Below are 27,552 nucleotides of genomic sequence, written 5' to 3'. Positions count from 1 at the left end.
TATTTTTTCAAGGTCCCTTTTTAGGGTGTTAAGTTTTTCTATAACATTCTGGCTTGGAGGTTCACTACTGTTTCTGTTGTCAAGTTGTTTTTCTAATATTGCGATTGACTTCACAAGATCTTCTTCTCTGTTCATTCTTTCTGATTTTTTTTTTATGCCGCGTAAGCCTTGATTTTATCTATGCAGCTAGTTTCTGATAGTAAAGAAGTATTCAGCTTCAAAAAGCCATTTCCTCTGGGGTTTGAGTGTAAGGATAAACTTAGAGTAAACATGGAACGATCAGTTTTGAACCCTGGGATAATGTCTGCCTTAGTAATATTGCAAATGGGTGTTTGGCTTACTAGAAAAAAGTCCAGTCTGCAGTGTATGCCGGATTGCCGTTGGCGCCAGGTGTACCTGGATTGAGAATTCTCCTAAGGCTTCGTTCACAGAAATCTTGAACTACTTTCAAGGCGTTCTTATGTGTTCTAAGAAGGCCACCTTTCTTGTCTGTAACTAAGTCAAGAACTAAATTAAAATCACCTCCGATTATAATTTCTTCACAGTGAAAGCTGGATAAGTGACTAAAACCAGCTTGAAAGAAATCTGGGTCGTCCTCGTTTGGTGCATATACATTAGCTAGAGTTAGAAGTTTACTGTTTGTTTCGATATCACATATTATGAAACGGCCATTCGGGTCCACAAAAACCTTTAGAATCTTCAAGTTGAAGTTTTTATTAAAAAGGATACCGACTCCCGCTTTGTTGCTGGCGCAAAAGCTGAAAGAGCGTTTTGAAACCCCATTAACTAGTCCTTCGTCCGTTTTGTTTTCAGTACAATGGGCCTCTTGCAGCATATATATTGGGAAGTTTTTCTATCTGAGCCAATTAAACACCTCTCTTCTCTTAGTGTTGTTCCCTATGTCCCTGACATTAAGTGACGCTATTTTCAAATTCATTGTTTTACAAGGAATGGAAAAATCTTCATTCGGCTATTTTGCAAAAATATCAGATCAGCATACAACAACAACAACAACAATCGCTCTGCTTTTAAAAAAATATTGCATATAGGTTGTTTAGCGTCGCTCTGCTTTTAAAAAAAAATATTGTTTTTGGTCTAGAGTTCAGAACATAACCAGTGAGGTATTGTGCGAGGAAGGAAGAAAACAAAACAACTACATTGTGCACTTAGGTAGACGACTAGTCGGTTGAAAAATATTTGACTCAGAACGACAACAGTGACGATAACGGAACTTAAGATAATGTTTACACGATATAAAAGAGAATGACAATAAACACGCAACAAAAAATAAAAATAAACAGTTTGTGGGGGGAATGGATTAATCATTAATGTTTAGACGGCCCTTTCCTGACTTTACTTTAATGTTTCAAAAGATACGGGTTCTTGGACTGCTACATATTGTCCAGGTCTTTCTTGCAAAAAATCCGAGTTGGTGATCCATTTGGAGAGGTCTTGACAAAGATTTTACCATCTAAAGTGCAGACGCTTATAAGTGTTCCCTCTCTCCGTCGCTTGTTTGCCTCTTCCACCGCTCTACGCCGAAACGCAGTTAAGTTCTCGTTAATGAAAATTCGCTGTTGCCCAGAGGAGGGATAACTAGGGAAGAGATCACAGACTTTAACTTGTTTCAGCTGTGTGCGCGCTCTGTAGATCGCTGATTTGACCTTGTGACTGCAGAATTTTGCGATTATTACCTTGCCGTAGTTGAGCTTGTGAGATATCGCAATATCTTTAGGTTCTACGGAGATGTTGAGAGCGTTTGCTACTTTGATTACCACCTCTTCAGTGTTGGAGTAAGCGTCTTGTGATATACCATGAAACTCTGATGAAATTTGTGAGTATACTGCTCTAGATTTTTTTTACTATTATTATTATGCACAGTAAAACTATCTGTATACACAGTATAAGAAGCACCACAGGGCGTGTAGCGTAACCTGTGAGCCAAGCGAAACTTAAAATATCACGTAAATAAATCAATAAAATATATATACATATATAAAAAATTATTATTATTATTATTATTATTATTATTATTATTATTATTATTATTATTATTATTATTATTATCATTATTATGAGAAAAGAAAATGCTGTAATCAACGGTGTCAAAGGCCTTTTTTAGATCAATAACGACGCCACACGAATACAATCCTTTGTCCATATTGTTTTGTATCTTACTGACAATATCGAGGATTGCATGTTGGGTAGAGAAATTGTCTCGGAAACCATACTGTGATTTGAATAAGATGTGGTGTTTTTCAATGAAAAACGTGAGTCGCTTATGCATGAGTCTTTCAAATTGACGATTGAACACAGAGAGTAATGAGATCGGCCGATAATTACCTGGCTCAGTTTTGGTCACCTGTCTTGAACACTGGAATTATTTTCGCATGCTTTAATTTGGAAGGATAATCGCCGGTTTGCACCGACAAATTTATTATAGTAGCTAGGATGTCAGATAAGATGTGTTTGGCACCTTTTAAAATACGAATAAGGCAAGAGTACAATAGGGCAAGAGTACAAGCCATATGCCATATATCTAGATTATCAAGTTCTTCGCTGAGTCTTTCATATTCCTCGTTCTGTTTTACTAACCCCTGCTTGGCGTTTTTTAGCTGCTGAACTCTGGAAATAAGGGAATCTTTTAGAGCCTTGTTTTCGTCCTTTGCCTTCTGAATCGAGTCTTTTAATTCTTTAAGCTCCTTCTCGTTGAAATTTGCACTAGCTTTCAGCTCTTCGATTTCCTTCTTTAACGCTTTATTTTCCTGACTGATGGTAAAAATTGTTGCTTGAATGCCGATAAGAATTTTCTTTATTTCCAGAAGGCTCGGCTCGTCTTCATCTGCGTCAGTGGTTCCCTCGCAGGCTTCTACGAAGTCCTTGTCCGCCATGTTTGCTTTCTTCGAAGTGTTCGGGCTTTTTTCGGTCGAGCCGCGTTCTCCACGTTTGTGTTTCCTGGTGTCGGGCATTTGACTCGAATTAATCAAAGAACATGTGTTTACAAATCGGAAAGATTTACTTGGATCGGTTCTTACTGCATGGAGGGCGTCTGGTATGGCGTTCTACGCTAACACGTTAAGAGCACGTCTTGACGCCATGATTTCTCCACAAACTTGGGTAACTTGAAGGTCTTTTTCCTCCTGAAATCGTAGCTACTTACATACTTTACAAAAAGACAGTTCATAGGACATGGTAAAAGATGATAATAAGCCTGATGCGCTAAAATTAATAACCGTTTCTCATATGATAGTCTCCAAGGTATTCCATTTTGCTGCGGCAAGAACCTCCTTGCTTGTTCGTCGAACCTATTAATTTGGAAATAGGTGCATGAATGGTGCGACGTTTGCCGCAATTAAGTTCCACTCATATTAATTGGTTCGACTCCAGCATAAGTCCGACTCGCCAAGTCGGATAATGCGACAGTGGTTCGGAGTTTCAGCAAACGCCGTTCTAAACACGCGCTGAACTCTATTCATAAATTAGCAAATTGCAAAATAATTTATTCAAATGTGATGGACTGCCCAAACGTCACAAAAATACCGACTCTCCCACCTGCAAAACGCCCTTCCCCCCCCCCCCCCACCCCCCTGACGAGCGTGCGCTGTACAAAGACAATTTCGCGACCGGGAATGGCGAGCTATCGAAAGTCATTGCTGACATCGCACAGGGTGATGGAAATGTGTTTTTCGTGTTTCATGAACACTAAATATAAATGCTAACAAAAGCACGCACTGTCAAGCATGCCACTTGGAGCAATAGCTGTCGTCTTTGATACACTGTTCTTAGAGCTGTATGTAATGCGGGTATTTTCATTCTATTTTTTCAAACCCCAAAAGAGCACTGTTTTTCGGCACTTCGCTAGCAAGTCCTAGCAGTAACTAGCAGAGGATCGAGTGAATAGCACGAGATTCCAGTGTGCAACTTCTGAATTAGGATCGAGACAGGTTCGACGTTTGCTACAACGCTGGAATTAAGTCGACTCTTTGTCGAACCTATTTTTAATAAATTCGACGCGACTTAGATTCGACTTTTGCCCCAGGCCTTAGTTTTCAAAATCCACAAAATATTATGGTATACATTCACTTTGTTATAGAAAAAGTGAAAAAAGTAGTGAGTCTACGATAACACCTGCAGCTTGCTTTCAGAAATTCCAAAACAATTAAAATTTATAAGATAAGAAATATTACTAATACATGGAGAATATTCATTGAGATATGACTGCATGCACACTAATAAGAAAACTAAAATAACGTAAGAATTATTCAAGATGCAGACAAAACCTAACTTACATTAGAATACATCTTGAAAAGAAAAATAAGAGGTGGATCCTATAACGTTTCACTGAAAAAAGACAAAAATAGGAAAAGGGATTCTTATAAGTAAGATAGCAATGTCCAAAATAAAAAAAATGTATATATATATAACTTTGTAAAAATGAATTCACAGCCGAATACAACTACATTAAGGTTTATGATTATGCAAGTAGTTCATGTTAAGAGAACAAATAAGTCCACTATTGTCCAAGTTTTCGGATTCAACAACAGGCCTTGGTAAACTGTTCCATTCACGCACAGTGTGGATAGGAAAAAAATACAAGTGAATTTGCACTTGCGATGCTGTAGTTGTTAAAATTACAACTCTACATTGTATAATTTTCAGCAAGTAGCTGCTCTTTCGAGCAACTGTTAATTTGTGTTGGGTGTCTGTAATGTCTACACTCCAGACAAGTCCCCGATGGAAGTGGATAACCCTCAGAAACGACTCATGTACGTTTCATTCCGTCATGTTGTATTTCACTTCAATCCCAACATGCAATACAGCATGAGTTACACAGGCAACCCAATGAACAATCACTGCGTCTCCCGCTTATTTGAAATGAAGACAATGGGTGTAATAAAAAGCTTACAAGTAATGCTAAATTAACTAGAACTGTAACAACCAAATAAAGAAATATCAATAAAGCATTGTTCAAAGAGTCCAACGAGGAACTTTCTTAATTGAAATAATGATGCTAAATCTCGAACCTTTCAAAGTCCTAATGTCAATATCAACAAAGTCTTTGGAAACCATGTTGGCTCAGTCTCTCAAGTAACATAGTCTTTAAGCCAGCTTGGCTCAGCTCTCCTGTGCATTGCCCTTCGGGCTTTTAAACACTCTGTTCTGGCATCCTAACAATGGGAGACTGTGGCAGCTGGGTTCAGTAACAGGCTCAGTCACTGGCCCTTCTGATGGGTTCCCGGTAACTGGTTCAGGATCAGTAGTGATAACCTGTTCTCTTACTGGCGTCTCTTCCTGTGGCCATATCCTCTCTTTCTGCGGCTGAGGTGTCTGTGGTGCAGGGTCTATGAACCGTTTCACATGACCCACATTCCTTTTAAGAAGAGTTTCACCTCGCTCAATGACCACCAGATTTCTTCTCTTGAAAACTACACTGCATGGCTCTGGATCATACGTTGCAGATAACTTGTTCTGTTTCTTCCCCATTAGAGGCACCATGTCTCCTTCCGACACATCAGTCTCCACAGCTGTTTTGTTTGCACTTTCAGCGCCTCTCTCTTTCCGTTCAGCATCCTGATCTGGCGCCTGCTGGTCAATATAACCAGGCATCTATTCTTCCTCAGCGCTTTCAAACTCTGGCCTCTTGGCCCGAATCTTTCTTCTATACAATAGCTTTGCAGGGCTAACACCTGTTGTAGAATGGGGTGTCGACCTGTACGCTAAAAGGTACTTCTGTAATTCTTGTTGCCATAGCTTCTCTTCAGCATGGGCCTCACGCATCGCATTAAGCAGTGACGTTTTCTGTCGCTCATTCTCCATTTGCCTTGGCCACAGGGGAACATTCTTCTTATGCTTGACTCCGAACTTATGCAGGAACTCTTCCATTTCGTGACTTACTAGGTTTGACCCATTGTCAGTCCTTAATGTCTCTGGGAACCCGTGACGGGTGAAGTGCTTCTCTAGGCACTTGATTATGCTACTGGTAGATGTGTTACGTATTACATCCACCTCGATCCATCTGCTGTAATAGTCAACAGTGACAAGAAGGTTCTCTCCTGTCGGTAGTGGACCCATTAAATCTACCGTAAGGTCCTTCCAAGGCTTGGTTGGCATGGTTGTTGTCTTCACAGGAGGTGTGGTAGTAACAGGAGTCACAGCTTGACATCCAAGGCATTTTTGCAATGTCTTTCTACCATAGCATTCATGCTCGGCCACCATACTTTACTTCGCAGGCGATCCTTTGTTTTCACTATCCCTTGGTGCCCCTCATGGGCCAACTCTAGAACCCTGTCACGCAAACTCGATGGTACAACAATACGCATGCCTCTAATTACCAGCCTTCCAACCACAGTAACCTCGTCCCACAACAACTTGTAGGGGCTCGCCGCGGTAGACCAGTCCTCAGTCCTCCAACATTTGCGGATCTCTGTGAGTTCCTCATCCTCAGAGAAAGCTCTCTCTATCTCCCTGGTTGTCAGCGCCCATGGGTTTGCACTGATTGCTACCATCCTTACAAACTTCTCAGTTGTGCTGCTACTGTGTGATGAGGCAGGTATCTTTGTCTAGGGACTTAGACAATCAGCATTGTTCTGGCCTGAGGGTACGTGTCGCACAGTGTACTTGAACGGCATGAGACGCAACAACCATCTCTCAACCCTAGCAGATGGTTTGGACTTTGGTCAATGGATGGCCTCTAAAGCTTTGCAGTCCGTAACAAGCTGAAATTACTCTAGCCCTGACAGATACACATTGAACCTCTCACAACCCCAAACAACCGCTAATGCCTTCTTTTCCGTCTGACTGTATCGACGCTCAACGTTACTTAAACTACGTCTTGCAAATGCGACCGCTCTCTTCACTCCCTTCTGCTCTTGTACAAGTATAGCCCCAAGTCCGACTGGGCTCTCTTCGGTAACCACCTCAGTTGGAGCATCCTTGTCATAAAAAGCCATCATTGACACTTCGGCCAACTGCTTCTTTAAAGTCTCAAACCCTTCACTCTCCTCCTTTCCCCACTTCCACTCATTGTCTTGCCGTGTAAACCTCCGCAATGGTTCTGCCGTCGTTGCAAAATTTTGAAGAAATCTTGAACTGAAACTGATGAGTCGCAGGAAACTCCGCAGCTCTGCAACACTTGTGGGGGCCTTTGTTTCATGCACCGCTCTGACCTTTTCCTCGGTTGGTCCCACACCATGCTTACTTAGAAGCAGTCCCATGAATGAAATCTGATCCATTCCGATCTTGCACTTATCTTTGTTAAAGGTGAGGTTCCTTTCCTGCAATCGCTGTAACAATGTGATGAGATTTCTGTCATGTTCCTCGTTTGTATTTCCGTGCACAACAATGTCATCAGCTATGTTGGTGGTTCTAGGACAGTCAGCAATTGTCTGCCTGACAATGTTCTGATACTGTTCAGGAGCACTGTCTACACCAAAACTCAGCCTCTTAAAACAGTACTATGAATCACCAGCTGAAAATGTCGTGATATCCCTGGACCCCTCGTCCAGCTCAATTTGATGAAATCCCATGTTCATGTCAAGCTTGGAGAAAACCGTACTTTCATTCATTTCCTCTAGCACTTCATTCACAGTAGGAATTGGCAATTTCTCCCTTTGAATTGCCTCATTCGCACGCCTCATGTCAACACATATCCGCACGTCATCTTTGTTAGGCTTGAAGGCGAACACAGCTGAGCTGACCCAAGTTTATGGACCGGAAACGTTCTCAATTTATGTCAAGGTCAAGGAGCTCGTCTATCTCCCTCTGTACTTTATCCTTGAAGTGTAGGGAATACGGGTAGGGGATATGCCTTGCTTTCTGTGCTACAGGTGCAACTTCACGGTCAATATGCAGCTTAAGTTGGTAACCTGACAACTTTCCAACTCCCAAAAACACCTTTGGGAAGCGGTTTGCAATACTCCCACTAGTTCTGGCCCAACTTTTAACACTTGTAGCCTCTTAACAGCTGAGCTACCCAGCAGAAAACGCCAAGCTCCCTCTGTTACGAGATTGTTCTCTAACACTTTCTGCCCATGACACTCGATAGTAGCCTCAAATTTACCGACAACCGCGAGAGACCCATTGCCATAAACACGAAGATTCCTCTCTTTGGCTGTAGCCCTGCACGTAGGCCACTCCTCACCAGGTTGTGAAACTGTCGTTCACCAAGCACAGTTGACTGTGCTCCAAAATCAACAAGCATCCTGGTAGCGGTACCATTGATCGTCACTGCTACAATGTTATCTTCACAAGCTCTTTCCCCGTTAAGGTTTATTGGGAAAGCAAAAGGCTCTTCTCCACTCTCATAGTCCACCTGATCAACTTGTCAAGCCCTTGGCAGTGGATTACATTTGACACTACTGGATCGCCAATAATTATTCGCACTAGCTCTTCCACCACTCTTACTCTTTTCACTCTCACTTCGGCAACATGCTGCCCAATGTCCCTTTCTACCACACTTCGCACATGTTTTACCCTTCGCAAGACATACGAGAAAGGAGTATTCGAGCGACTGGAATGCGTAGCAAAATTCATACGTGCCAGCCCAAACCGTCCCGCTGATTGCCCCTTTCTGATTGAACGAAATTAGATGATGGCACGTATGAATTTTGATACGCATTCCAGTCGCTCGAATACTGTGGAATTTTTATTTTCTTCGAGGACTAGCTCCGGGCCGTTTGGATGAATTTTCGATTGGAAGGTACGAGAAGAATTGAAAATCTTTTGACCCTTATGCTGTGAAGTTTGAAATCGGAGCGATGCGTTTTTTGGGGGAAAAATCGCTCCGGCGCTGGAACCCTTTCAAAACAAGTTTTCCTCCCTTGTCACTCTTCTATTACGCTCGAGTGAACGTTCAACGCCGAACCCTTCAAATGGCTAAAATCGCCGTCTTCAACCTCAGGAACGACAACACACAACATTTAAGGTAAAACTACGCTTATTTTGATGTTAAATGAGAATATCTATCGCAATCTAGTACGATAATACGAGGATTTTCGACATTCCCATACATTGCCTCTATAAATTCAAAATACAAACGGTCGCATAGTTTGTGTGGGCGCCCTGTGGCCACACTCGCCATCTTTCGCTCAACTCTGATTTGGAACCGAAAATATCCGTCGGTTGAATATTATCACCAGCCATACTGCTAGATAGGATGTTTCTCGCTATCCTTGTCGCCAATGTAATGCCTGCACTCCAGACAAGTCCCCGATGGAAGTGAATAACCCTCAGAAACGACACATGCACGTTTCATTTCGTCATGTTGTATTTCACTTCAATCCCAACATGAGTTACACAGACAAACCAATGAACAATCACTAGTGTCAGTTATTACAAATTGCGACAAAGGTAAATATTTAAAAATAAGTTGCAAAATGTAACAGTGCACCTGTTACTATACTGAGCTGAATAGCTTCAAAACTCTAACAGAAGGGCAAAAGACTGGCTTAAAACAAAATGAAGAAGTGCCGCACGTGTATCAGGCGTAGGATCAGTGCTCTGCATCATAGCGTCAATACAGGTTTGTAAACATGCAGTGAAATCCGACAATTATCTCGATATCCTGCCAAGATTTTGCTTGTTTTAATTCAAAACTGGTTGAACTCGTGACGATTAGGTTTCCTCTTAATTCTCCTCAAAAAGCTTGGTAGATAAAATGATAAGCGAAAGAGTTAAGGTGCATAACACATTTAATAAACTTGTTCCATTTCTATGATGTCTATTACGTATTCAAACTTTTACGTTAACACTTTTAAAGCACTGTTGCACTTCAATGTTTTAGGAATACCCCTGTGTAAACAACTTGTCAACGGCACCAGCAATCAATCTTATATAGGACGGTAAGAACGGAAACACAACAACAAAACACAAATGAAATATGGCCTCCAAAAGAACATTTTCTAAATAGTTCTTTTCTTCATCCGTGGACACTACTTATCCAAAATCCCTTCCTCCACCATTCCTTCTTTTTTCTTCATACCCACTCCCTCACGGGTTGTCATCTGTTTTTCATTTTGCAGTTTTTGTGCTTGCAAACAAAGCGCAGATCTAATGTTATCAGGCGCCGTCACTATGGTGACCCCGCAGGTTCAAATAATACCCTTTTTACGTCATTTTTTTTCCTTTAGACGGCCACCCTCCTCTGTCATCCGTTTTTCGCTCGGCCAAAGCAGGACTCCGTGCTGAGTATTTTAAAAATGCTTGAAACATTCATTGCCAGGAGTTTTTGAAAACCTTCAAGCCATTGTGACAGATGAATAATGAATACCTTTGAGCAGCTTTAATTTATCTTTCATTGAGTTCGATCATACATCCTCTCCTAAAATTACTTGTGAAATGTATCAATGCGTGATTACGGATCTGTTTACGAAAAGAGTATAATACATGTTTGTGACAAGGAGTAACGCTTGAAACGTCAGAAAGTCTAAAGTTGCGACAGTGTGACAAGGTGACAAGTTTCTGTCAAGGGCTAACGCTCCAAACGTAAGCTCTCGAATATCTGTAGGAGGCCAAACTACCTCATCAACTCAGTTGATAACACCAAATATTCGTCCATTAGACACGGTAGACCTTGTTCGTTATGAATGATTCAAAAGAGGTCTGGCAAACGTCTTTAAATGCCAGTAATCATTTTTATTGCATCCTTTAGCTGGTAATTTTGTACATATTTTTCTCTGTGATGTTGGAATGTAAATTGTGTCCTTACTATTAGTGGTCACTGGTGTCAATTTATGTAAATTCAGGACTCCATTCAACAAGCCCTGCTGAATAAGATATTTTTTTAAATAAAAATTGTTTATGAAACAAGAAATTAATCAGTAGAGTGACGAAGTCGCGACAGCGAGCGATGAACGACGCGAGAAGTCCAACAAGGGAATCAAAACCAACATAACATAAAGAGCTAGTCTGAAGAAGGAGCATAATACTGGAAAGGGCTTTAAGAAATTCTAATTAATCAGTTGACATGTCCCAGTGCATAAAAATTCTTTATTGCTCCTAAGATTTGCTATCAGGAAAATAATTATAATTGCGACCTTTCGAAAAAAAAATGCAATTTTTGAAGAAATATGAAAGCAAATTTGGAACTGGCATGCGAGCATAGGCATCTTCTGTTCTTGTTTCCTACGTCACCGTTTTCTCGAAGGATGAGACCGAGGTAAGAAAACAATCAAAATGCCAATACAATGTCAGTGACACGCAAAATAAAAACGTCCCGTGTGACTATATTTTCAACGAATTTAAGCACATTCACTTATACAAATAGCTTTTTTTTGAGGAGCCAAAGCTCAACTGCTACATCGAGACAATCATATTCGAGGAACACTAGAACAAGTAGTTGGTGATGATTGGAATCCCTTAAGTTTTGAAGGAGAAAAAACAACGAAAAAGAAATTCAAATCTTTGCGATAGAGCATCCTTAAGATGACATCAGTGCGTGGAATTCCTGGTGAAATGCCGGGGGGGTTCCTTCTATATATAAGCTATAGGGGTAGGTGTTGAAATGCTTACGTAGGCGTAGTACGTGCTACGTATTGCGTGCGTGGGCATAGACTGTTTTTCATGTGGCGTGATTAGCTCACACTTCTCGTTTCACTATATAGTTATTCTGATTGCACGCAAGCTTAATTGCTACTTAACACAGCTTACGGAGCACCAATCAATCAGTGGTAATCTAACGAAGTAGGACAACTAAAGATTATTCAGACTGGTAAGAAGACTTTGAGCGTTAAATCACAGAGGTTAGAATGAAACTGATGCTGAAGCAACTTCAGCTTTTTCTCCAGAATTTGGTTATGCCACTCTTGCCACTGAAAAAGGAATTCAAATCTCTGCGATAGAGCATCCTTAAGATGACATCAGTGGCTGGAATTCCGGGTGAAATGTCCGGGGGGTTCCTTCTATATATAAGCTATATGGGTAAGTGTCGAAATGCCTACGTAGGCGTAGTACGTGCTACGTATTGCGTGCGTGGGCATAGACTGTTTTTCATGTGGCGTGATTAGCTCACACTTATATAGTTATTGACTGCGCGCAAGCTTAATTGCTACTTAACAAAGCTTACGGAGCACCAATCAGTCAATGATATAATCTAACGAAGTAGGACAACTAAAGATTATTCAGACTGGTAAGAAGACTTTGAATGTTTCAATTTATTTTACCTACTATCTAACAATTCATTCAAAGCTATCTAGCAATTCATTCAAAGTCGGCGCTTCCGTCCAGAAATATCAACCGAGAGTTGAGAAACTGTCTGTACTTGAACGTGAACACTAAGAAAGTGAGGAATCCCAACATTGGGCTGGCTATAAGAGAGCAAGAATGTGCAGTCATTTAAATTATGTTAAATGATAACAATAATAATAATAATAATAATAATAATAATAATAATAATAAAAATATGAAAATTATTTATTAAAATATTATACACAAATTGCTATTAACAAGTTAAAAGTATATAAAAAAGAGCTATTAAAAACCTATTCACATTTCATTTCGATTAAAAAAAAGATAATATTTTTAAGCAACAATGTTTTTGTAAAGAAAAAGAAAAAGAAAATATAATAATAATAATAATAATAATTTATCATAATAATAATGACCTTTTATTAAGAACTCATTGCAGCCTGTAAGGCTAAATTACATAGTTACAATACAAAAGAAACTATAGACACTACGTATGTATTATACAGCGTTAAATCACAGAGGTTAGAATGAAACTGATGCTGAAGCAACTTCAGCTTTTTCTCCAGAATTTGGTTATGCCACTCTTGCCCCTGAAAAAGGAATTCAAATCCTTGCGATAGAGCATCCTTAAGATGACATCAGTGGCCGGAATTCCGGGTGAAATGCCCGGGGGTTCCTTCTATATATAAGCTATATAGGTAGGTGTCGAAATGCCTACGTAGGCGTAGTACGTGCTACGTATTGCGTGCGTGGGCATAGACTGTTTTTCATGTGGCGTGATTAGCTCACACTTATATAGTTATTCTGACTGCGCGCAAGCTTAATTGCTACTTAACACAGCTTACGGAGCACCAATCAGTCAATGATATAATCTAACGAAGTAGGACAACTAAAGATTATTCAGACTGGTAAGAAGACTTTGAATGTTTCAATTTATTTTACCTACTATCTAACAATTCATTCAAAGATATCTAACAATTCTTTCAAAGTCGGCGCTTCCGTCCAGAAATTTCAACCGAGAGTTGAGAAACTGTCTGTCCTTGAACATGAACACTAAGAAAGTGAGGAATCTCAACATTGTGCCGGCTATATGAAAGCAAGAATGTGCTGTCATTTAAATTATGCTAAATGATAATAATAATAATAAAAAAATAATAATAATAATAATAATAATAATAATAATAACAATAATGACCGTTTATTAAGAACAACTCATTGCAGCCTCTAAGGCAAAATCACAGAGGTTAAAATGAAACTGACGCTGAAGCAACTTCAGCTTTTTCTCCAGAATTTGGTTATGTCACTCTTGCCACTGGTTTCCGATCGTTTTATTTTCGAGTGTTCAAGAGAAACCACTTCATTAGCAATTCCACTCAGCCGCGGAATGTCGACTAAACAACCGTTTAAATCAGGGGCACCCAACAAGAAAATTAAAGCAAAATACCGGCTAAACTGTTGTCTCCTGTGTTCCCAGATCATTTGGTGGCCTTATTAGTTTGTGTAAGCGAACACAGTTTGATCTGTTCGGATGCTTTAGCTGAGAGAGTTTAAGGGAGCGGAGTCTTATTCCCGAATTTACGAGCTGCTGTTGGCTTTAAAAAAATGCCAGCTGACCTTTCGTCGCCTTTTTTTTTTTTTTTTTCGAGATATTTGCGTCTCGGTTACACTTTGCCGAAGAAAACTTTAGATTTTCTTTAAAAGTAAATCCGAATTTATGAAGCCATTAATCAGGAAGTCGGATGAAAGGAAGCTGTTAACCCAGCTCCGAAGAGTATCCGATTTAAGTCTTTGTGTTAGGAAGTCGGATGAAAGGACGATGTTAACCCACCTCGTGAAAACAGTACCACGTAGTCAGATGAAAGGAAGCTGTTAACCCAGCCCCGAGCAGTATCCGATTAAGTCTACCCATCAGGAAGTCGGATGAAAGGAAGCTCTTAACCCAGCCCCGAGCAGTATCCGATTTAAGTCTTCCCATCAGGAAGTCGGATGAAAGGAAGCTCTTAACCCAGCCCCGAGCAGTATCCGATTTAAGTCTTCCCATCAGGAAGTCGGATGAAAGGAAGCTCTTAACCCAGTCCAGAGCAGTATCCGATTTAAGTCTTCCCATCAGGAAGTCGGATGAAAGGAAGCCATTGACCCGGCTCCTGAAAACATACTTTCTCAGGGTTAGGTTTGACGAGATAGCCATTTATATTGTCAACGCTACTGGAATATATATATACAGAGTTTGCGGTCTATTGTAACAGAATCTGAATATACTATTTATTTGACCGTTTGAACTCCCTTCGTCTCAATCGTTTCCTTAATGGCGCCATTTTTCAAGTATTTATTCAGTCGATTGTAGTGATTTCAGGATAACAGAATTAAAAAATGAGACAGAACACTCGATTAGCATTGTTTAACGTCTAATGAAATGAATGACAAATAATTTAAACTGCCTCAAAGAAACAAAGAAGTGCATGCTATGCGTGGAGAATGGTAATCACGTATGCGCTTATGTGCATACGTGATGTGCCTATGGATCAGTGGCTTGTCCTTTGAAATGTGGTCAATTGAGTTTGAGAACCTCAGAGACGTTTGCGTGGAGACAGAAAGGTTACCATGGTGGCACGCCTCGAGCTGCAAAATTTGACACCTCCTTGATAATAGATGCACGCTAACAACAAAATTTTACACACAAACCTCGCTTCAAACTCGCGGTGACGAGGTTTTATTAACAACTGTACAGATAAGGTAAGGTGAGGTAAGGTAAGGTAACATCTTTATTTGGACACGGCCGGTGTTTCCTTCAGGACTATACAATATTTAATTTAAAAACATCTAACTACCTAACTAAATTAATGTTGTAAATAAATACTACAATAAGAGAAAATGATAAAAACCTGCTTTACAAGGAAGCCGAGTATAAAAACAAAATAAAATTCTTATAAGACTACTGTCAAAATCTTAATTCTTCAACTTAGATTTTAATTCATTAAGAGGCAGCGACTGTCGAATATTCAAGGGCAGACTATTCCACAGTACAACTCCGCTGTAAGACAGACTTCTTTTACAATAATTAGTGCGGGGCTGTGGGATAGCAAGCGTACCATCACTATCTCTTAGGTTATAAGTTAAAGCATCAGAATTGAAGACGAGGCATGATCTAAGATATTCTGGAACCATATTATTTACAATCTTGTACATCATTATTGAAATATTAAGAAGGCCTTCACGGTCCAGTTTAACCCAGTTTACCATCCGCAACAATTCATCAGTACTTCGATCGTAATTTGAAAATGTTATGACGCCTGCTGCGCGATTTTGTAATTTTTGTAACTTTTGAGAAAGACTCTTAGAACAGGATCCCCACACCGAACTGCAGTAATCGAGATGAGGTTGGACTAATGAATTGTAAATGGAAAGTAAAGTCTTATATAAAAGTAAAGTCTTACATGGGACCAAAAACCTAATACGTTTAATGGCACTAATACCAGAAGCAATCCTTTTACAAAGCTCATCGATATGGTACTCCCAAGTAAGATTTTCATCAATATGTACACCCAAGGATTTAACAGTCGAGACTCGTTTTATCGGAAACTGGTTATATTAGCAGTAGGATTCGCTGTAAAATTTGAAAGCCTTTTCTTGGAACCAATTAAAAGGAATTCTGTCTTTGTCATATTTAAAGTCATTTTGTTGGCTGCAAGGCACACACGAATTCTCTCCAAATCAAGATTAAAACAACTATTTAATTCATCAACATCACTACCAGCAAAAGTAATACTGGTGTCATCGGCGTACATCCTTGGTTGGGAATGCTGGAGGCAATTAGGCAAATCATTTTATTAAAACCCTCAGCTATTTCGGTCGAATTTGTTATTCTTGTTCCATGGAGCTCAAGCTCGTTAATTACAGCTTTATCCGATTTGCGGTGTGTCACCTTATTGATAGTTTCCCATGTCTTGCGCGAATTTCCATTGTAAGCTTCAAACGTTTTATAATAATAGGCCTTTTTTACATTCTTGATCGCAGTGTTCACTTCATTACGCAACTTCTTAAAATTATTCCAATCACTTGGATCGCCCGTCCGCAAAGCCTTCATTTTAAAACGATTTCTCCGATACATCAAAGTCTTTAGCTCAGGAGTAATCCATGCACTTTCAGAAGCACGAACGTATTTAGTGTGGAGTGGAGCATGCAGATCATGCACACAGTTCTAAGAACAAAGTTTTCCATTTCGACCACATTTCACTGGGGTTACCATTCCCATGAGATCAGCCCACGGTTGACCCAAGATGTGCGACCGAAACCTGTTACGATCGAAATTTTTAAATTGCCTATACGAAACAGAATTATTTCTCTTCACGGCGGATGGCAATGAGATTAATAAAATGGCAATAAATAAGTTGTTTTTGATTGTAAATATCAGTAATGTTTATTAACGCCTGGGTATTTGCATTATTCAGAGATGATGAGAGCATATTACAATTAAGATCGCCCATAAGGTAATACTCTTTCCCTTCAGCATCCAGCTTTCCAATATAAGATTCAAAATCAGACAATAACTCAAAAGGTGAATTTGGAGGTCTATACCATGTAGCAACAATAAACGATTTGCTTCTTGGTTTGCTAATTTCGATAATAAGGTTTTCAAGTTGGTCAAATACGAGCTCCTTGCGAACATTATAATTAATATTAGAACGAACATTAAAGCAAACCCCACCTCCATTTCTGCCGTTAAGCGGTCGATCGCGGCGAACGATATCGTAACCATCAATACTGACCTCATTATCGGCGATAATTTCATGTGATCGAGTTTCATTGACTGCCAACAAATCGAGGCATTTACTATGCAAAATGATGCGAAGCTCGTCGATATGTCTCCGGAGACTAGTGATGTTTAAGCAGGCCATTTTAAAGCCACGTTTGTTAGGAATCAATGTTTGAGTATTAGAAGAAAATATATTGGGAGGGACAGAATGGGCGTGAGATGAGGGGCTTGAAGGAGACCCTTCAAGATCCGAACAAGTTGCTTGTTTTAGGTTTATATGAGAAACAAGATTTTTAACTAATAGCTTTGTACCTTGCACGTTCAAATGCAGCCTACTAGCGATGAGATGCTCTCTCTTGATGTTAGAGTGAGAGATTGTTCTCCATGCATATTGCTTGGCAAAACAGTTTACGATTCTGTTCACCTCATTGATCTTGCGAGAGTGGTTTCGTATCTTCAATCCGAGGTTAACAATCCCTTCAGCAATTTCTCGAGGTTCAGAGGTCTTAACATCGTTCGTACCAACATGAAGAATAACCAGTCTGTAGGCTTTCTGCGGAGTGAGGGCATCACATAATCGGACATGTCTTCCACTGTCGCTCCCGGGAAGGTCTTCACGTAGGTCGAGGTTTGGTTAGAGAGTAGGTTAGACAGTTTTCTATCATTGACGAATTTCAACGTAGAATCCCCTGCGATGATTACTGATGGTTTCTGTCGCGTGGCAGGATTTGAGTTCGTGTCGGTATGCGAAGTGTTTGATGTGCTACGCCGAGGTTCTTTTCCCTTGTGTTGGGAATATTTTGGTGACGCGCTTCTGCGTTGGTAGCTTTTGTTGGTTTCTTTTTCTTTTTCTTCGAATTGCTAACTTCAGTCCATTCATTGACTCTTGTAGTAAAATCACTTGTTTTATTGCCGTCGCTGGTATCGGTGGAGCAGTTGCTGTTGTCATTAGCAGAGAGTATTTTGATTACTTCAGCCTTCTGTTCGAAATGGAATGCTGTAACTTTGTCAAGCGTATACTTAGTATAAATCATGTCAACATTGCAGGTGTGTTTTTAATTTTTTTTTATTAGCTTTTTCTTATTTTTGTTTATCCTGTGGTTATCGGTGTTGCTTTGTTAAATAGAAGGTGAATTTATCTTTAGGATTTATTTCTGACTTTAATCTCAATGATTTACTGGAACAGAAACTTAGACAGTAAAGGCTGGCAACTTGTGTTACTCAGGCGCCGTTCTAGACTGCATTTTCATGTTTGCTGTTTCTTCTCTATTTTCTATCTTGGGTTCGCTATTTGCATTTGATTTAATAAGCAGCATCTAGGTTTAACTGACGAAAACATGCAAGATTAGAACTAGTGTATCTTAGGTCACTCCGCGGTTTCAACTTGCAATAACCTGTGATGAGCGGTCATTTGTTTTCAGGAACCGTATTTAAAAGTGCGTCCGGCTCCATGTCATTTGGCATCTTCTGTATTAACCAAAGCGCATAAGAAATGGATTGAACCAAGGATTGTTAGTTTAGTTATCTGTCATGTGTGATCGTCCGGAAACTGGTAGGCGCACTCTCTTTGGAACTTAACTTTTGTAATAGCAGTACATTGTGGCTACAGAGAATTCGTTGCTGTACAAGTATATTTCGACTAAATAAATGTAAATACATGAAACATATATTTTGAACTGCGGATGAAAGATCAAATAGAAGAAAGATCAGGATCTTTCTTCTATATTTCGACTGTTCCATAATTTTAAGATGGACGGGAGTAAATTCAACTGACTTAAGGAGGCTCGCAGCAGTTTTTCTGGACTCAGGGTGGAAGTTTTGAAATTACGATCTCGCATAGAAGATAAACTTTGATGTCGTTCATACGACATCATCATTTCAACATATGATCAAAGTTAAATTTTTCATCGGTTTCCAAGCAAGAACTGCTACCATAGCAACGGTAGCCCATAGCCTCTCATTTTAATCATTGCCGGTTATCTCGAAATCTTGTGGGAAACTTTCAGCATTTAAACTACTCAATCTAGACAACTTGTAGGCGAAATTAGAAATAAATCTATAGGAGCGTTTTCAAGTGAATAATGAATCATATTTTTTACGGGCTGATTTTGTTAATTCCCGCATTTTTCAGCAATATCTCTGGCAAAATAAAACTCGACAACTTATCTTTTCTGTTACAAGGTCTTCCCTAACCTCCTTTGCAGACGTTTTTTGTGTCGGGACAGACACAAACAACGTCTGCAAAGGAGGCTAGGTCTTTCCTTACAGCAAAACATTCCAAATGCATATTGAGCTTCATGGGTGGCTCTGATTTTAAGACATTTATGCGCTGATCAGTGAAAAATTTCCTACTTTGAATAAATCGAGGATATCTTAAAAATGCCCCAACATATTTTTCTGTTAAATTGCAAGCGGTTAGAGTAAGAATTCTTTTCGATATTCGCGCACGTTTAAGGCTCAAGAACCGAAACCGGTGTTAGATAAGATTGAACCTTGGTCAAGTTTCAGACGTTAGTCGCTTTCTCCGAACAAGAGTTTTATTTTGTTTGTCCGGGTCTATTTCACTGCTATTCACGTACTTCCAGTCATGCTTCGCCAGTCTCCCTTTCACTTTTACAAAATATCCAGTTGTTTACTGCTACAGAGAAAGATTTGACATTTTTGCCATTTTTAGGTTCTGAGAAGATGACGTCAGAATACGTGATCACAGTTGTCACTGGAAACCGAAAGGGGGCTGGAACCGACGCCTCGGTATCGCTGATTATTAAAGGTATCGTAAATGAAATAAATAAATAAATAAATAAATAAATAAATAATCAAAGCAGAATACCATAACATTTGTTAAGAATTCCAACTGGTTGAAGGCAAACCAGTTGACGTCTATTTACAAAGCGTGGCCTTGGATTTGAAAACAGAGCAACTGCTATTTATATATTTATTTATTAATTTATTTATTTATTTATTATTTATTTACTTATTTATTGGTCATGCGACATCATAGACGTTGCAACATTTCCAAATTCCAATTCGACCTGGAAACAATGGAGAGAAGAGCCACTCCGTGGATTCCACTATTTATTTATTTATTTATTTATTTATTTATTCATTTATTTATTTATGTTTCCATCCCACCCAGAAAACGGGGCTTTTCTCGGCCGGGATGTCAGTGGTATATACTTTGGGCTCGCTTTTCATAAGGCCTGTTCGGCTCACTTTCCAATCTCGTACCCAGGCTTTTCGGTCAGCGGGTGGTCGCCAGTAGAGACTTTGGGGTACTGGAATTTTATTACCGCAGGTTTTCTGCAGTAAAACAATGGAAGCTGTTACGAGCCGTTACGGTTCAGCCAATTAAAAAATTTTAAATAAAATTCCACTTCCCCAGAGTCTACTGGCGACCACTCGCTGACCAAAAAGCTAGAGGACTCGGGGTACGAGATTGCTCACTTTTACGTAAGAAACATGTAAAGTATTTTCTTTCTACGTGTTATTCCTGGCTTACATTTCCACACGAATTGCGTTAGAATCTGCTCGGCCTTAGCGATGAAACTGCGGTTATTAGTAAAGGAATCTGAAATGTTTCGTAAAGATGCTTATTTTAGCAACAAAGAAAAGTCGAATAAAAATAAAAATAATAATAATGAAATAAGTCAAACTGAAACGTACAGGCGATGTGGGGTATAAAGAGCTCACCATATATGAATTTATATAATTTAGGGTGTGGAATGCACTCGTATTATCTGAAATTAGTGATAGTATAATTCATGCTAAGACAAAAAGGGACAGGAAAAAAGTCTTGCCTTCTTATGAAACGCAATAAACGAAGATGTTACTATCTAACAAGGTACAAATGGTGTGACTAATCCGCTGCCCTTGGACAAATGGTGCCACAATGACTTTGAAGCCGGCCAGACTGATGATTACCACGTGACTGCTAAAGATGTTGGCGAGATTTTAATGGTGTTTTTGAAGAATGATGGAGGCGGGCTATACAGCGATTGGTTCGTCAATCGTGTGAAGATCAAATGCAAAGCACAGTATGCCACCTATGATTTCCCCTGCAACCAGTGGGTACAAGACGAGGTCGTCATTTTTGAAGGAACAGGTAAAAGGCAAAAATTGTTGGGGAGGGGGGATCCCTTATTTAGGCTATGTAGGTATGTGTGGCGCCAAAGGGTGTGTTTTTTATCTTTTTTGGCCAGAAATGGGGTATGGACTTTGACATTTTGGTCTGAAATAAGAAAAGGTTGATGGTTATCACGAGTAAATTGGGGTAGGAAGGCCTATACAGGTCCTACTCACATGTTGGCCGCTTTCGCCTCGGTCTTTCCCCACATTTAGCTTCTTGTGTATTTGTAGTGGGTAAACATGTTGATTTGGAGGATTTGCATGATGTGAAATATCGTATCGGTTGTAATCGGGTCTGGTCTGAACAGTACGGGAAATCACATTTTTTTTTCGTTTTAAAAAGGGGCAAGGAGTCTCAAGAAACGCGCCACACCCACCCACCCAAACTTTCGGGGAGTCCCCCCCCCCTCCTCTCTAGCCATCCCGGCGGCCATCGGCCATTCATTCTAGTAAGAGGTAAGATTATGATCGTTATTTGATTTGAACGACAATACTGTCGTAATATCATGTACATTATTGTTATCGCTGTAAAGTCGATTGGTTATAAGATAAATTTGCTTCAAACTTGAACATATTATTATTTCTAAAAATACTTGGTCAGTGTAGACACTAAATCATGGTCAAGTAAACCCACCAAAGCCCGATAAAGAAATTAGTCATGACAGCTTGAGTGCTGTTTAGCTGACTGACTAAACGTGACAGACGGCAAATCCCAACTCCGTATTGCGATTGAGCTCATTTTTGTTCTTTCTATCACAGCTAAACTGCCAACGCATGAACAGCATGCCGACACAAAAATCCAACGAGAAACACAACTTCAGCAGAGGCGGTCTCTTTACGAGTGGGGAGATGATAAGACTTACTCGGATCTCCCAGGATTTGTCAAAGCCGCAGACGTGAAGGCATTACCAAAAGACCATCAGTTTACTGAAGAAGCTCAGTATGACCTGCTCCGTGCCAAAACAAATGGTCTGGTCAACTTAGGTCTTGTATACCTCTCGAACCTGTGTGACGATTGGGATGATTTTGACGACTATCGCAAGGTATTTCGGGACATGTACACCAAGTGGCAATTAAATAAAGCAAACATAACCGAGAAAACCTTGAACTTGCACCTTTTTTATTATTATTTTCTTTGTTTTATGTTTGTGTGTCCTGCAGGCGTTCACTGGTTTTATTGGAGACGTACCTCAGGCAGCAGATCACTGGAGTGATGATCGCTTCTTTGGATCTCAGTTTCTAAACGGCTGTAACCCTGACTTACTGAGAAAATGCACCAAGCTACCACCGCATTTCCCTGTGACGCAGAAGTTGATCGGAAACCTGTTGGACAGTGGAGATACTTTGGAGAACGCCCTGGCGGTTAGTTGTTAATTAATTCCTTATTGAGTTAATGAACTTGTGGTGTGAGGGTCTTCTGCTTTTCTCATTGGTCTTCTTTCAATCACCGGTTAGATTCTTATCCCTCTTCCATCGCGTTATTTTAACTTAGACAAGACGTCTTGGCCCACATTAGCTTTCTCCTAATCCGATATATCAATGTATACCAGTGATTCTTCGAAGTGGGGTAACCTTCCAATGGAATAGCATCTTATCCAGGGTGAGGAGAAATGTGCTAGTTGCCTCATGCTACAACGTGAAGCGTGCGTGTGGCCCGCGTGCTATATGTTTTAACGTTAAGTTGAGATGATTAAGGAGGTCAAGTTGTACATCAAACGCTTTCTTTTATTCCGTCTTTTAATTGCAGAATGGTCGCATGTACATGGTAGATTATAAGATCTTGGAGGACATCCCACACTATGGTCAGGACCAAAAAGACCTGGAGCGGAGGTACATGTGCGCGAGCCTGGGTCTGTTTTACGTGAAAGATAACGGAGATTTAGTGCCGATAGCCATCCAGTTCCACCAGAATCCTCACCGTGATAATCCGATTTGGACCCCAAATGACGGAGTGATGGACTGGATCTGTGCCAAGCTGTGGTTACGTAACTCAGATACTCAGTTTCACCAGGTACTAACATAATAGGTCATTTCAGAGTTGCTGTGAACCTCATTATGACAGCGAGGCTAAGTGGATAGGCGTTTATATGAAAATCAGTTTTGTTTGTACATGAATAAAACCTAATTTCCATGATAAAAACTTTGCACTTAGCCTATCTTTTACAATGAGGTTCGAAGCAACTCGGAAATGGCCTATTATGAGATCGCTTTACGGAGCCATTTGAAAAGAATCGTTTCTCAGGTCAATACGTCAGAAGCGGTTGATTCAAGTGAGTGCTGTCGGTGTTGTGGTAGTAGTAGTTTGAATTTTTGATCTGGCCGTTCATTCACAAGATCGGTTGTTCCTAGATATTCTCTCTATTGAGCCATGTGTTAGGGTTAGGATGCGTCCCACTTATTGCTATAAATGTGCCAACCAAACATTTGATTCATAACAAAAAAGATTCTTTCTTTTCCTAAAGGATCTTATGTTGTCAAGGCAAACCAGTTTGAAAAAGTATTAGCACTACTGGAGAATGTAATACCAGGAGTACTGTCATACAAAAAATTTTGTTCTTAAATAGTAAGGGATAATCATATTTTTAAAGTTGGAAAATATCTATGCTTGACATCTGAGACAATTCGACTGAACCCTATTCCTCTTGATGCTCCACCAAAACACGTTTTTGACATTTGATTGTTTGTTTTATTAGATGATCACACATCTTCTTCGCACTCACTTCTTCATGGAGCCCGTCACTGTTGCCAGCTACAGACAACTACCCACCCTCCACCCCCTGTGGAAATTGTTGGCTCCTCATATCCGAGGGGTGCTTGCCATCAACACTCTTGGTAGAGGTGTCTTGATTCCTGAGGGAGGGGTGGCTGATAACATTCTCACTGTTGGTGGTGGAGGTAACTTAATTTAGTTACGGTCACGTAGTTTATTCCACACACTGTTGCCATTTAGTACAACAATAATAAGCTATGCCCAGGATTGAACCCGATAACAAATTTTACGACTTTTTTTTAGAATTTTTGTAATTCTGCAGTCTCGTAGAATTAATTTAACTTTCGTAATTTTCGTAAATTCATATATTCGTCGACCACTGTCGGAACATCAAAACGAAATATGATTTTACGAATACTGCGAAAATTTCGACTTTCACCAAAATCCGTTTAATTCTCAATTTTAGAAGACTCGTAAAATTGGCAAGTCTTGTCAAACCCTGCCTGAGTTTTCGAATTTTTTAGTAAAAAGTAAAGTATCTTCAAAGTTTTTAGGTGAAAAATCTATTTTATATATTTACACTTGATCTATAAAACGTAGCCAAACTTTATTTTAAATGGAATCCTTTTTACGATAGGACACGTTTTGCTGATGAAGAAGTACTACAAGGCCACCAGCTGGGCCACTTACAACTTACCACAAGCTTTGAAGGAAAGAGGAGTTGATGATGTTGAAAAACTGCCTAACTTTCATTACCGTGACGACGCGCTTAAACTCTGGGCAGCCATCAAGGAATTCGTCAAGGAAATACTGGCGATTTACTATCATTCCGATGATGCCATTAAGATGGTAATAACATTGTGTATTTTGTTAATTGTCGATATGTTCATAAATTTCCTTTCACGATATTGGGATGCAGGTAATCTGTTCTTAGAAGTCAGGAAAGTTTAAAGGCGAAATTTTCTACAAATAAAAGATTGTTCTGGCGTGACACGCCATGGTTCATAAGGCAAAGAATTTTAATCTGAATCCAGTGTGAATCGCATTTTGAAGCTTACATCTTTAGAGTACTTTGATTTTTTATTTACAAAATAATAATAATCATAATAATCTGCGATATGTGTGGTTCTATTTTAGCATCCATACGTTTATCAACTGCACATAATAATAAGTATTCAACGTCAGACTAGTTTTCCCTTAAAAAAAAAAGCTGTCCCAGTAAAACCAGGGTTTATGGTTACCTGGATAACAAGTCCTATTTTCCATCCTTGTTTTTAGGACCATGAGCTGCAGAACTGGATCCGAGATTTACACGACAATGGATACCCTGTCGATGTCGGACACTCAGATCATGGGGTCCCAATATCCTTCACGAGCCGAGAGCAGCTATACGACTTTGTTACTGCCATCATTTTTACCTGCTCCTGCCAGCACGCCGCAGTGAATTTTTCACAGATGGATGTGTACGGATTCCCGCCAAATTCTCCTACTCTGATGCGCCAACCACCACCTATAAAGAAGGGCGTTGTGACAGAGAAGGACCTCATGAAATGCATGGCTACAAAGCACCAAGTGTCCCTCACGATCGCTACAGTGTATGACCTGACGCGCATCTTCCCTGACGAGGTATGCTTTGCTGTAAGATGAAAGCAGAAAAACAACGCAAAAAAGAGGAGGCAAATTTCTGAAGTTCTAACATAAGTGGTTTCGTTTTTGTTTTGTTTTGTTAACTTAACAATTTACCTAAGTGTCATTGTTTGTTCAACACAACTATATTGATTTCTGATTGGCCACACGCCTGTAGGGTATACATTTGAAGTTTGTCGGGTGACTTGTTTTCGTGATTGAGCGGGATAAAACTTGGAGGAGGGCTAAGACGCTAATCCTCAATCCTCAATTATCAGTCGCCAAATTGTAAGCTAGAACTGATCGAACAATTGGCTTTCTTCGTTATTTCAACTTCATAACTTTTCTGCGGAGGTTTAAATTCTCGATCTTGAGCGTAATTAATTCACGAAACTTTCGTTGTTTCAGAAATTCATCGGTGAGTATCCAGAGCAGTTGTTTGTTGAAGAGGCCGCCAAGTCCGCCATTGCTGGCTTTCAAAAGAAACTGAAGGGAATCTCAGCTGAGATCAAACAACGGAACGCCAAACTGCCGGTGCCGTACCCCTATCTGCTGCCTGAGAGAGTTCCTAACAGCATCGCTATCTGAGACCCTATTGCCCATTTAAACATTACTACAATCGGTGAATTTCAGTGAATTCAGGAGTTTGTTTTCTCTTCTTTACAGCGGTTATTCGGGTTATCGAGTGGATATTCTTTTCATTACAGTAATATTACGCAACTATGAACGGGACTGACTAACATAAGTAGGACATGGAGGATTATCGGATTATTAACAGGATTAAAGGAAAGGGTTAAGTGTACGGTTCATTTTTGTCAGAACAAATGTTTGTTTTAAGGAAGTGTGAATGGTGATCTTAGACGTAGCATAACAACAATGCGGCTGATATATTAGGAAAACAATAATCCAGTTGAGAAAGATGATGTAACCAAAACGGTCCTCGTATTAAAACTTGTTTCAAAATAATAATAGGAAAAAAATTACTAGACTAGCAACTACTAGACAATAACAAAAGCGATACTAATAACCGCAGGGACAATAAAAATACCGAGGGGCACGACTGAGTACTTATTTTCATGTTTGTTTGTTTGTTTCTTATGTTTGGGGTTTTGCCAATTTTCTTATTTGTTGGCTTCACACTACAAGCTAAGTTAGTTTCAAGTAAGCACTTGATTCAAGTGCACTTGAAAATCTCAAGTCGCACTTTAGAAAACTTGGCTTCACACCTGGCCTGACAAAGTATACACTTGAAGCACAAGCTGTCAATCATCGTTCACGGTAAAATCAGAAATGCGATTGCTCGCCGGAGAATCATGGGGCCTTTGCAACGGAAAAACGTTTTATGTTGTTTACTCTTTATTTTGTCTCTAATTTTAACTCAGAGAGTTTTAACATTACAGGAAATACATAGGTACTTCATTGTTTATGAGTACTTGGCGACAAAACAAAAGAATAGGCGACATCTTCTGAACTGAAAATCGATGGTTCAGGCTGTCTGTAAAGATAAAATTCAAATAAGATCGTAAGTTTATAAACTATTTGTATCGGCTTCAGTTTCCTTCTTTTTTTATGTTTACTTACAAAAAAAACTGTTCCATGGAGTCCTCAAACTGCGAGGCGTATCTCCAGCCATCCATTTTGATTTTTTTTTTGGATTAATTTTAGTTCACAGTAAAATGTTTATCTGTCCTGGCACCGCGGCACGTGGGCTTCAGTTGGTTTCCCTTTTCCTATTGGTCAAGTACGTTCTCAAGTGTGGTGTTGGCCATACTTGGCGGCGTACTTCGGCTTCTTTGAACTACGAACGTTTCCATGGTCACTAAGTAAAGTTCAAGTTGGTAGGTTTTACCCCTTCACACTCAAGTAGGTTTCAAGTGCACTTAGATTATACTTACAAGCTCTAGTGTGAAGCCCCCAATTCATTCTGCTCCATCTCCCTCGAGACTGAACAACACTGGCGGTCTCAGTGACTCATGAAAATATTTTCGAAGCAAAATTGCGCTCAGGAGAAAGATACTGCCGAACATATTATAATTTCTTATTTCAATCACTTACACAAATTTAGGACCATTTAATTCTGTTAGAGCCGAAAAACAGTTTCTGTGGGGACAATTTGTAAGGTCCGAATCGGGGTATCTGCAGGGTAAAAAGATTC

General features: G+C 39.8%; 2 protein-coding genes and 1 pseudogene across 5 annotated transcripts; 1 reads left to right on the top strand and 2 right to left on the bottom strand.

The window, feature by feature from the left end:
- Positions 1-1,391: 1,391 nt before the first annotated feature.
- Positions 1,392-3,121, bottom strand: LOC146456320 (uncharacterized). Its single transcript, XM_085093264.1, has 2 exons — positions 2,529-3,121; positions 1,392-1,838 (listed from the first exon to the last, which is right to left on the bottom strand). Exons 1-2 carry the CDS (start codon positions 2,967-2,969, stop codon positions 1,392-1,394), a joined length of 888 nt encoding a protein of 295 aa, XP_084949390.1. The 5' UTR covers positions 2,970-3,121.
- An 8,489-nt stretch (positions 3,122-11,610) lies between these two features.
- Positions 11,611-26,457, top strand: LOC146456318 (allene oxide synthase-lipoxygenase protein-like). Of its 4 annotated transcripts, none has more exons than XM_085093219.1 (10): positions 11,611-11,707; positions 19,611-19,706; positions 20,778-21,038; positions 21,821-22,104; positions 22,223-22,423; positions 22,809-23,072; positions 23,755-23,956; positions 24,409-24,620; positions 25,050-25,397; positions 25,806-26,457. In XM_085093219.1, exons 2-10 carry the CDS (start codon positions 19,622-19,624, stop codon positions 25,983-25,985), a joined length of 2,037 nt encoding a protein of 678 aa, XP_084949345.1. In that variant the 5' UTR covers positions 11,611-11,707; positions 19,611-19,621; the 3' UTR covers positions 25,986-26,457. The 4 variants fall into 4 exon arrangements, with proteins under 4 accessions (XP_084949345.1, XP_084949343.1, XP_084949344.1 ...); XM_085093217.1 differs by lacking the exon at positions 11,611-11,707 and adding an exon at positions 12,929-13,091; XM_085093218.1 differs by lacking the exon at positions 11,611-11,707 and adding an exon at positions 14,675-14,916.
- On the bottom strand, positions 15,830-17,885 carry LOC146456319 (uncharacterized; annotated as a pseudogene).
- Positions 26,458-27,552: the final 1,095 nt, after the last annotated feature.

The sequence above is a fragment of the Pavona decussata genome, unplaced genomic scaffold (assembly GCF_977016875.1).
Source record: "Pavona decussata unplaced genomic scaffold, jaPavDecu1.1 SCAFFOLD_258, whole genome shotgun sequence".
Taxonomy (NCBI): Eukaryota; Metazoa; Cnidaria; class Anthozoa; order Scleractinia; family Agariciidae; genus Pavona; species Pavona decussata.
Note: the sequence above shows the minus strand (reverse complement) of the source record. Positions and strands in the feature narration are given on the sequence as shown.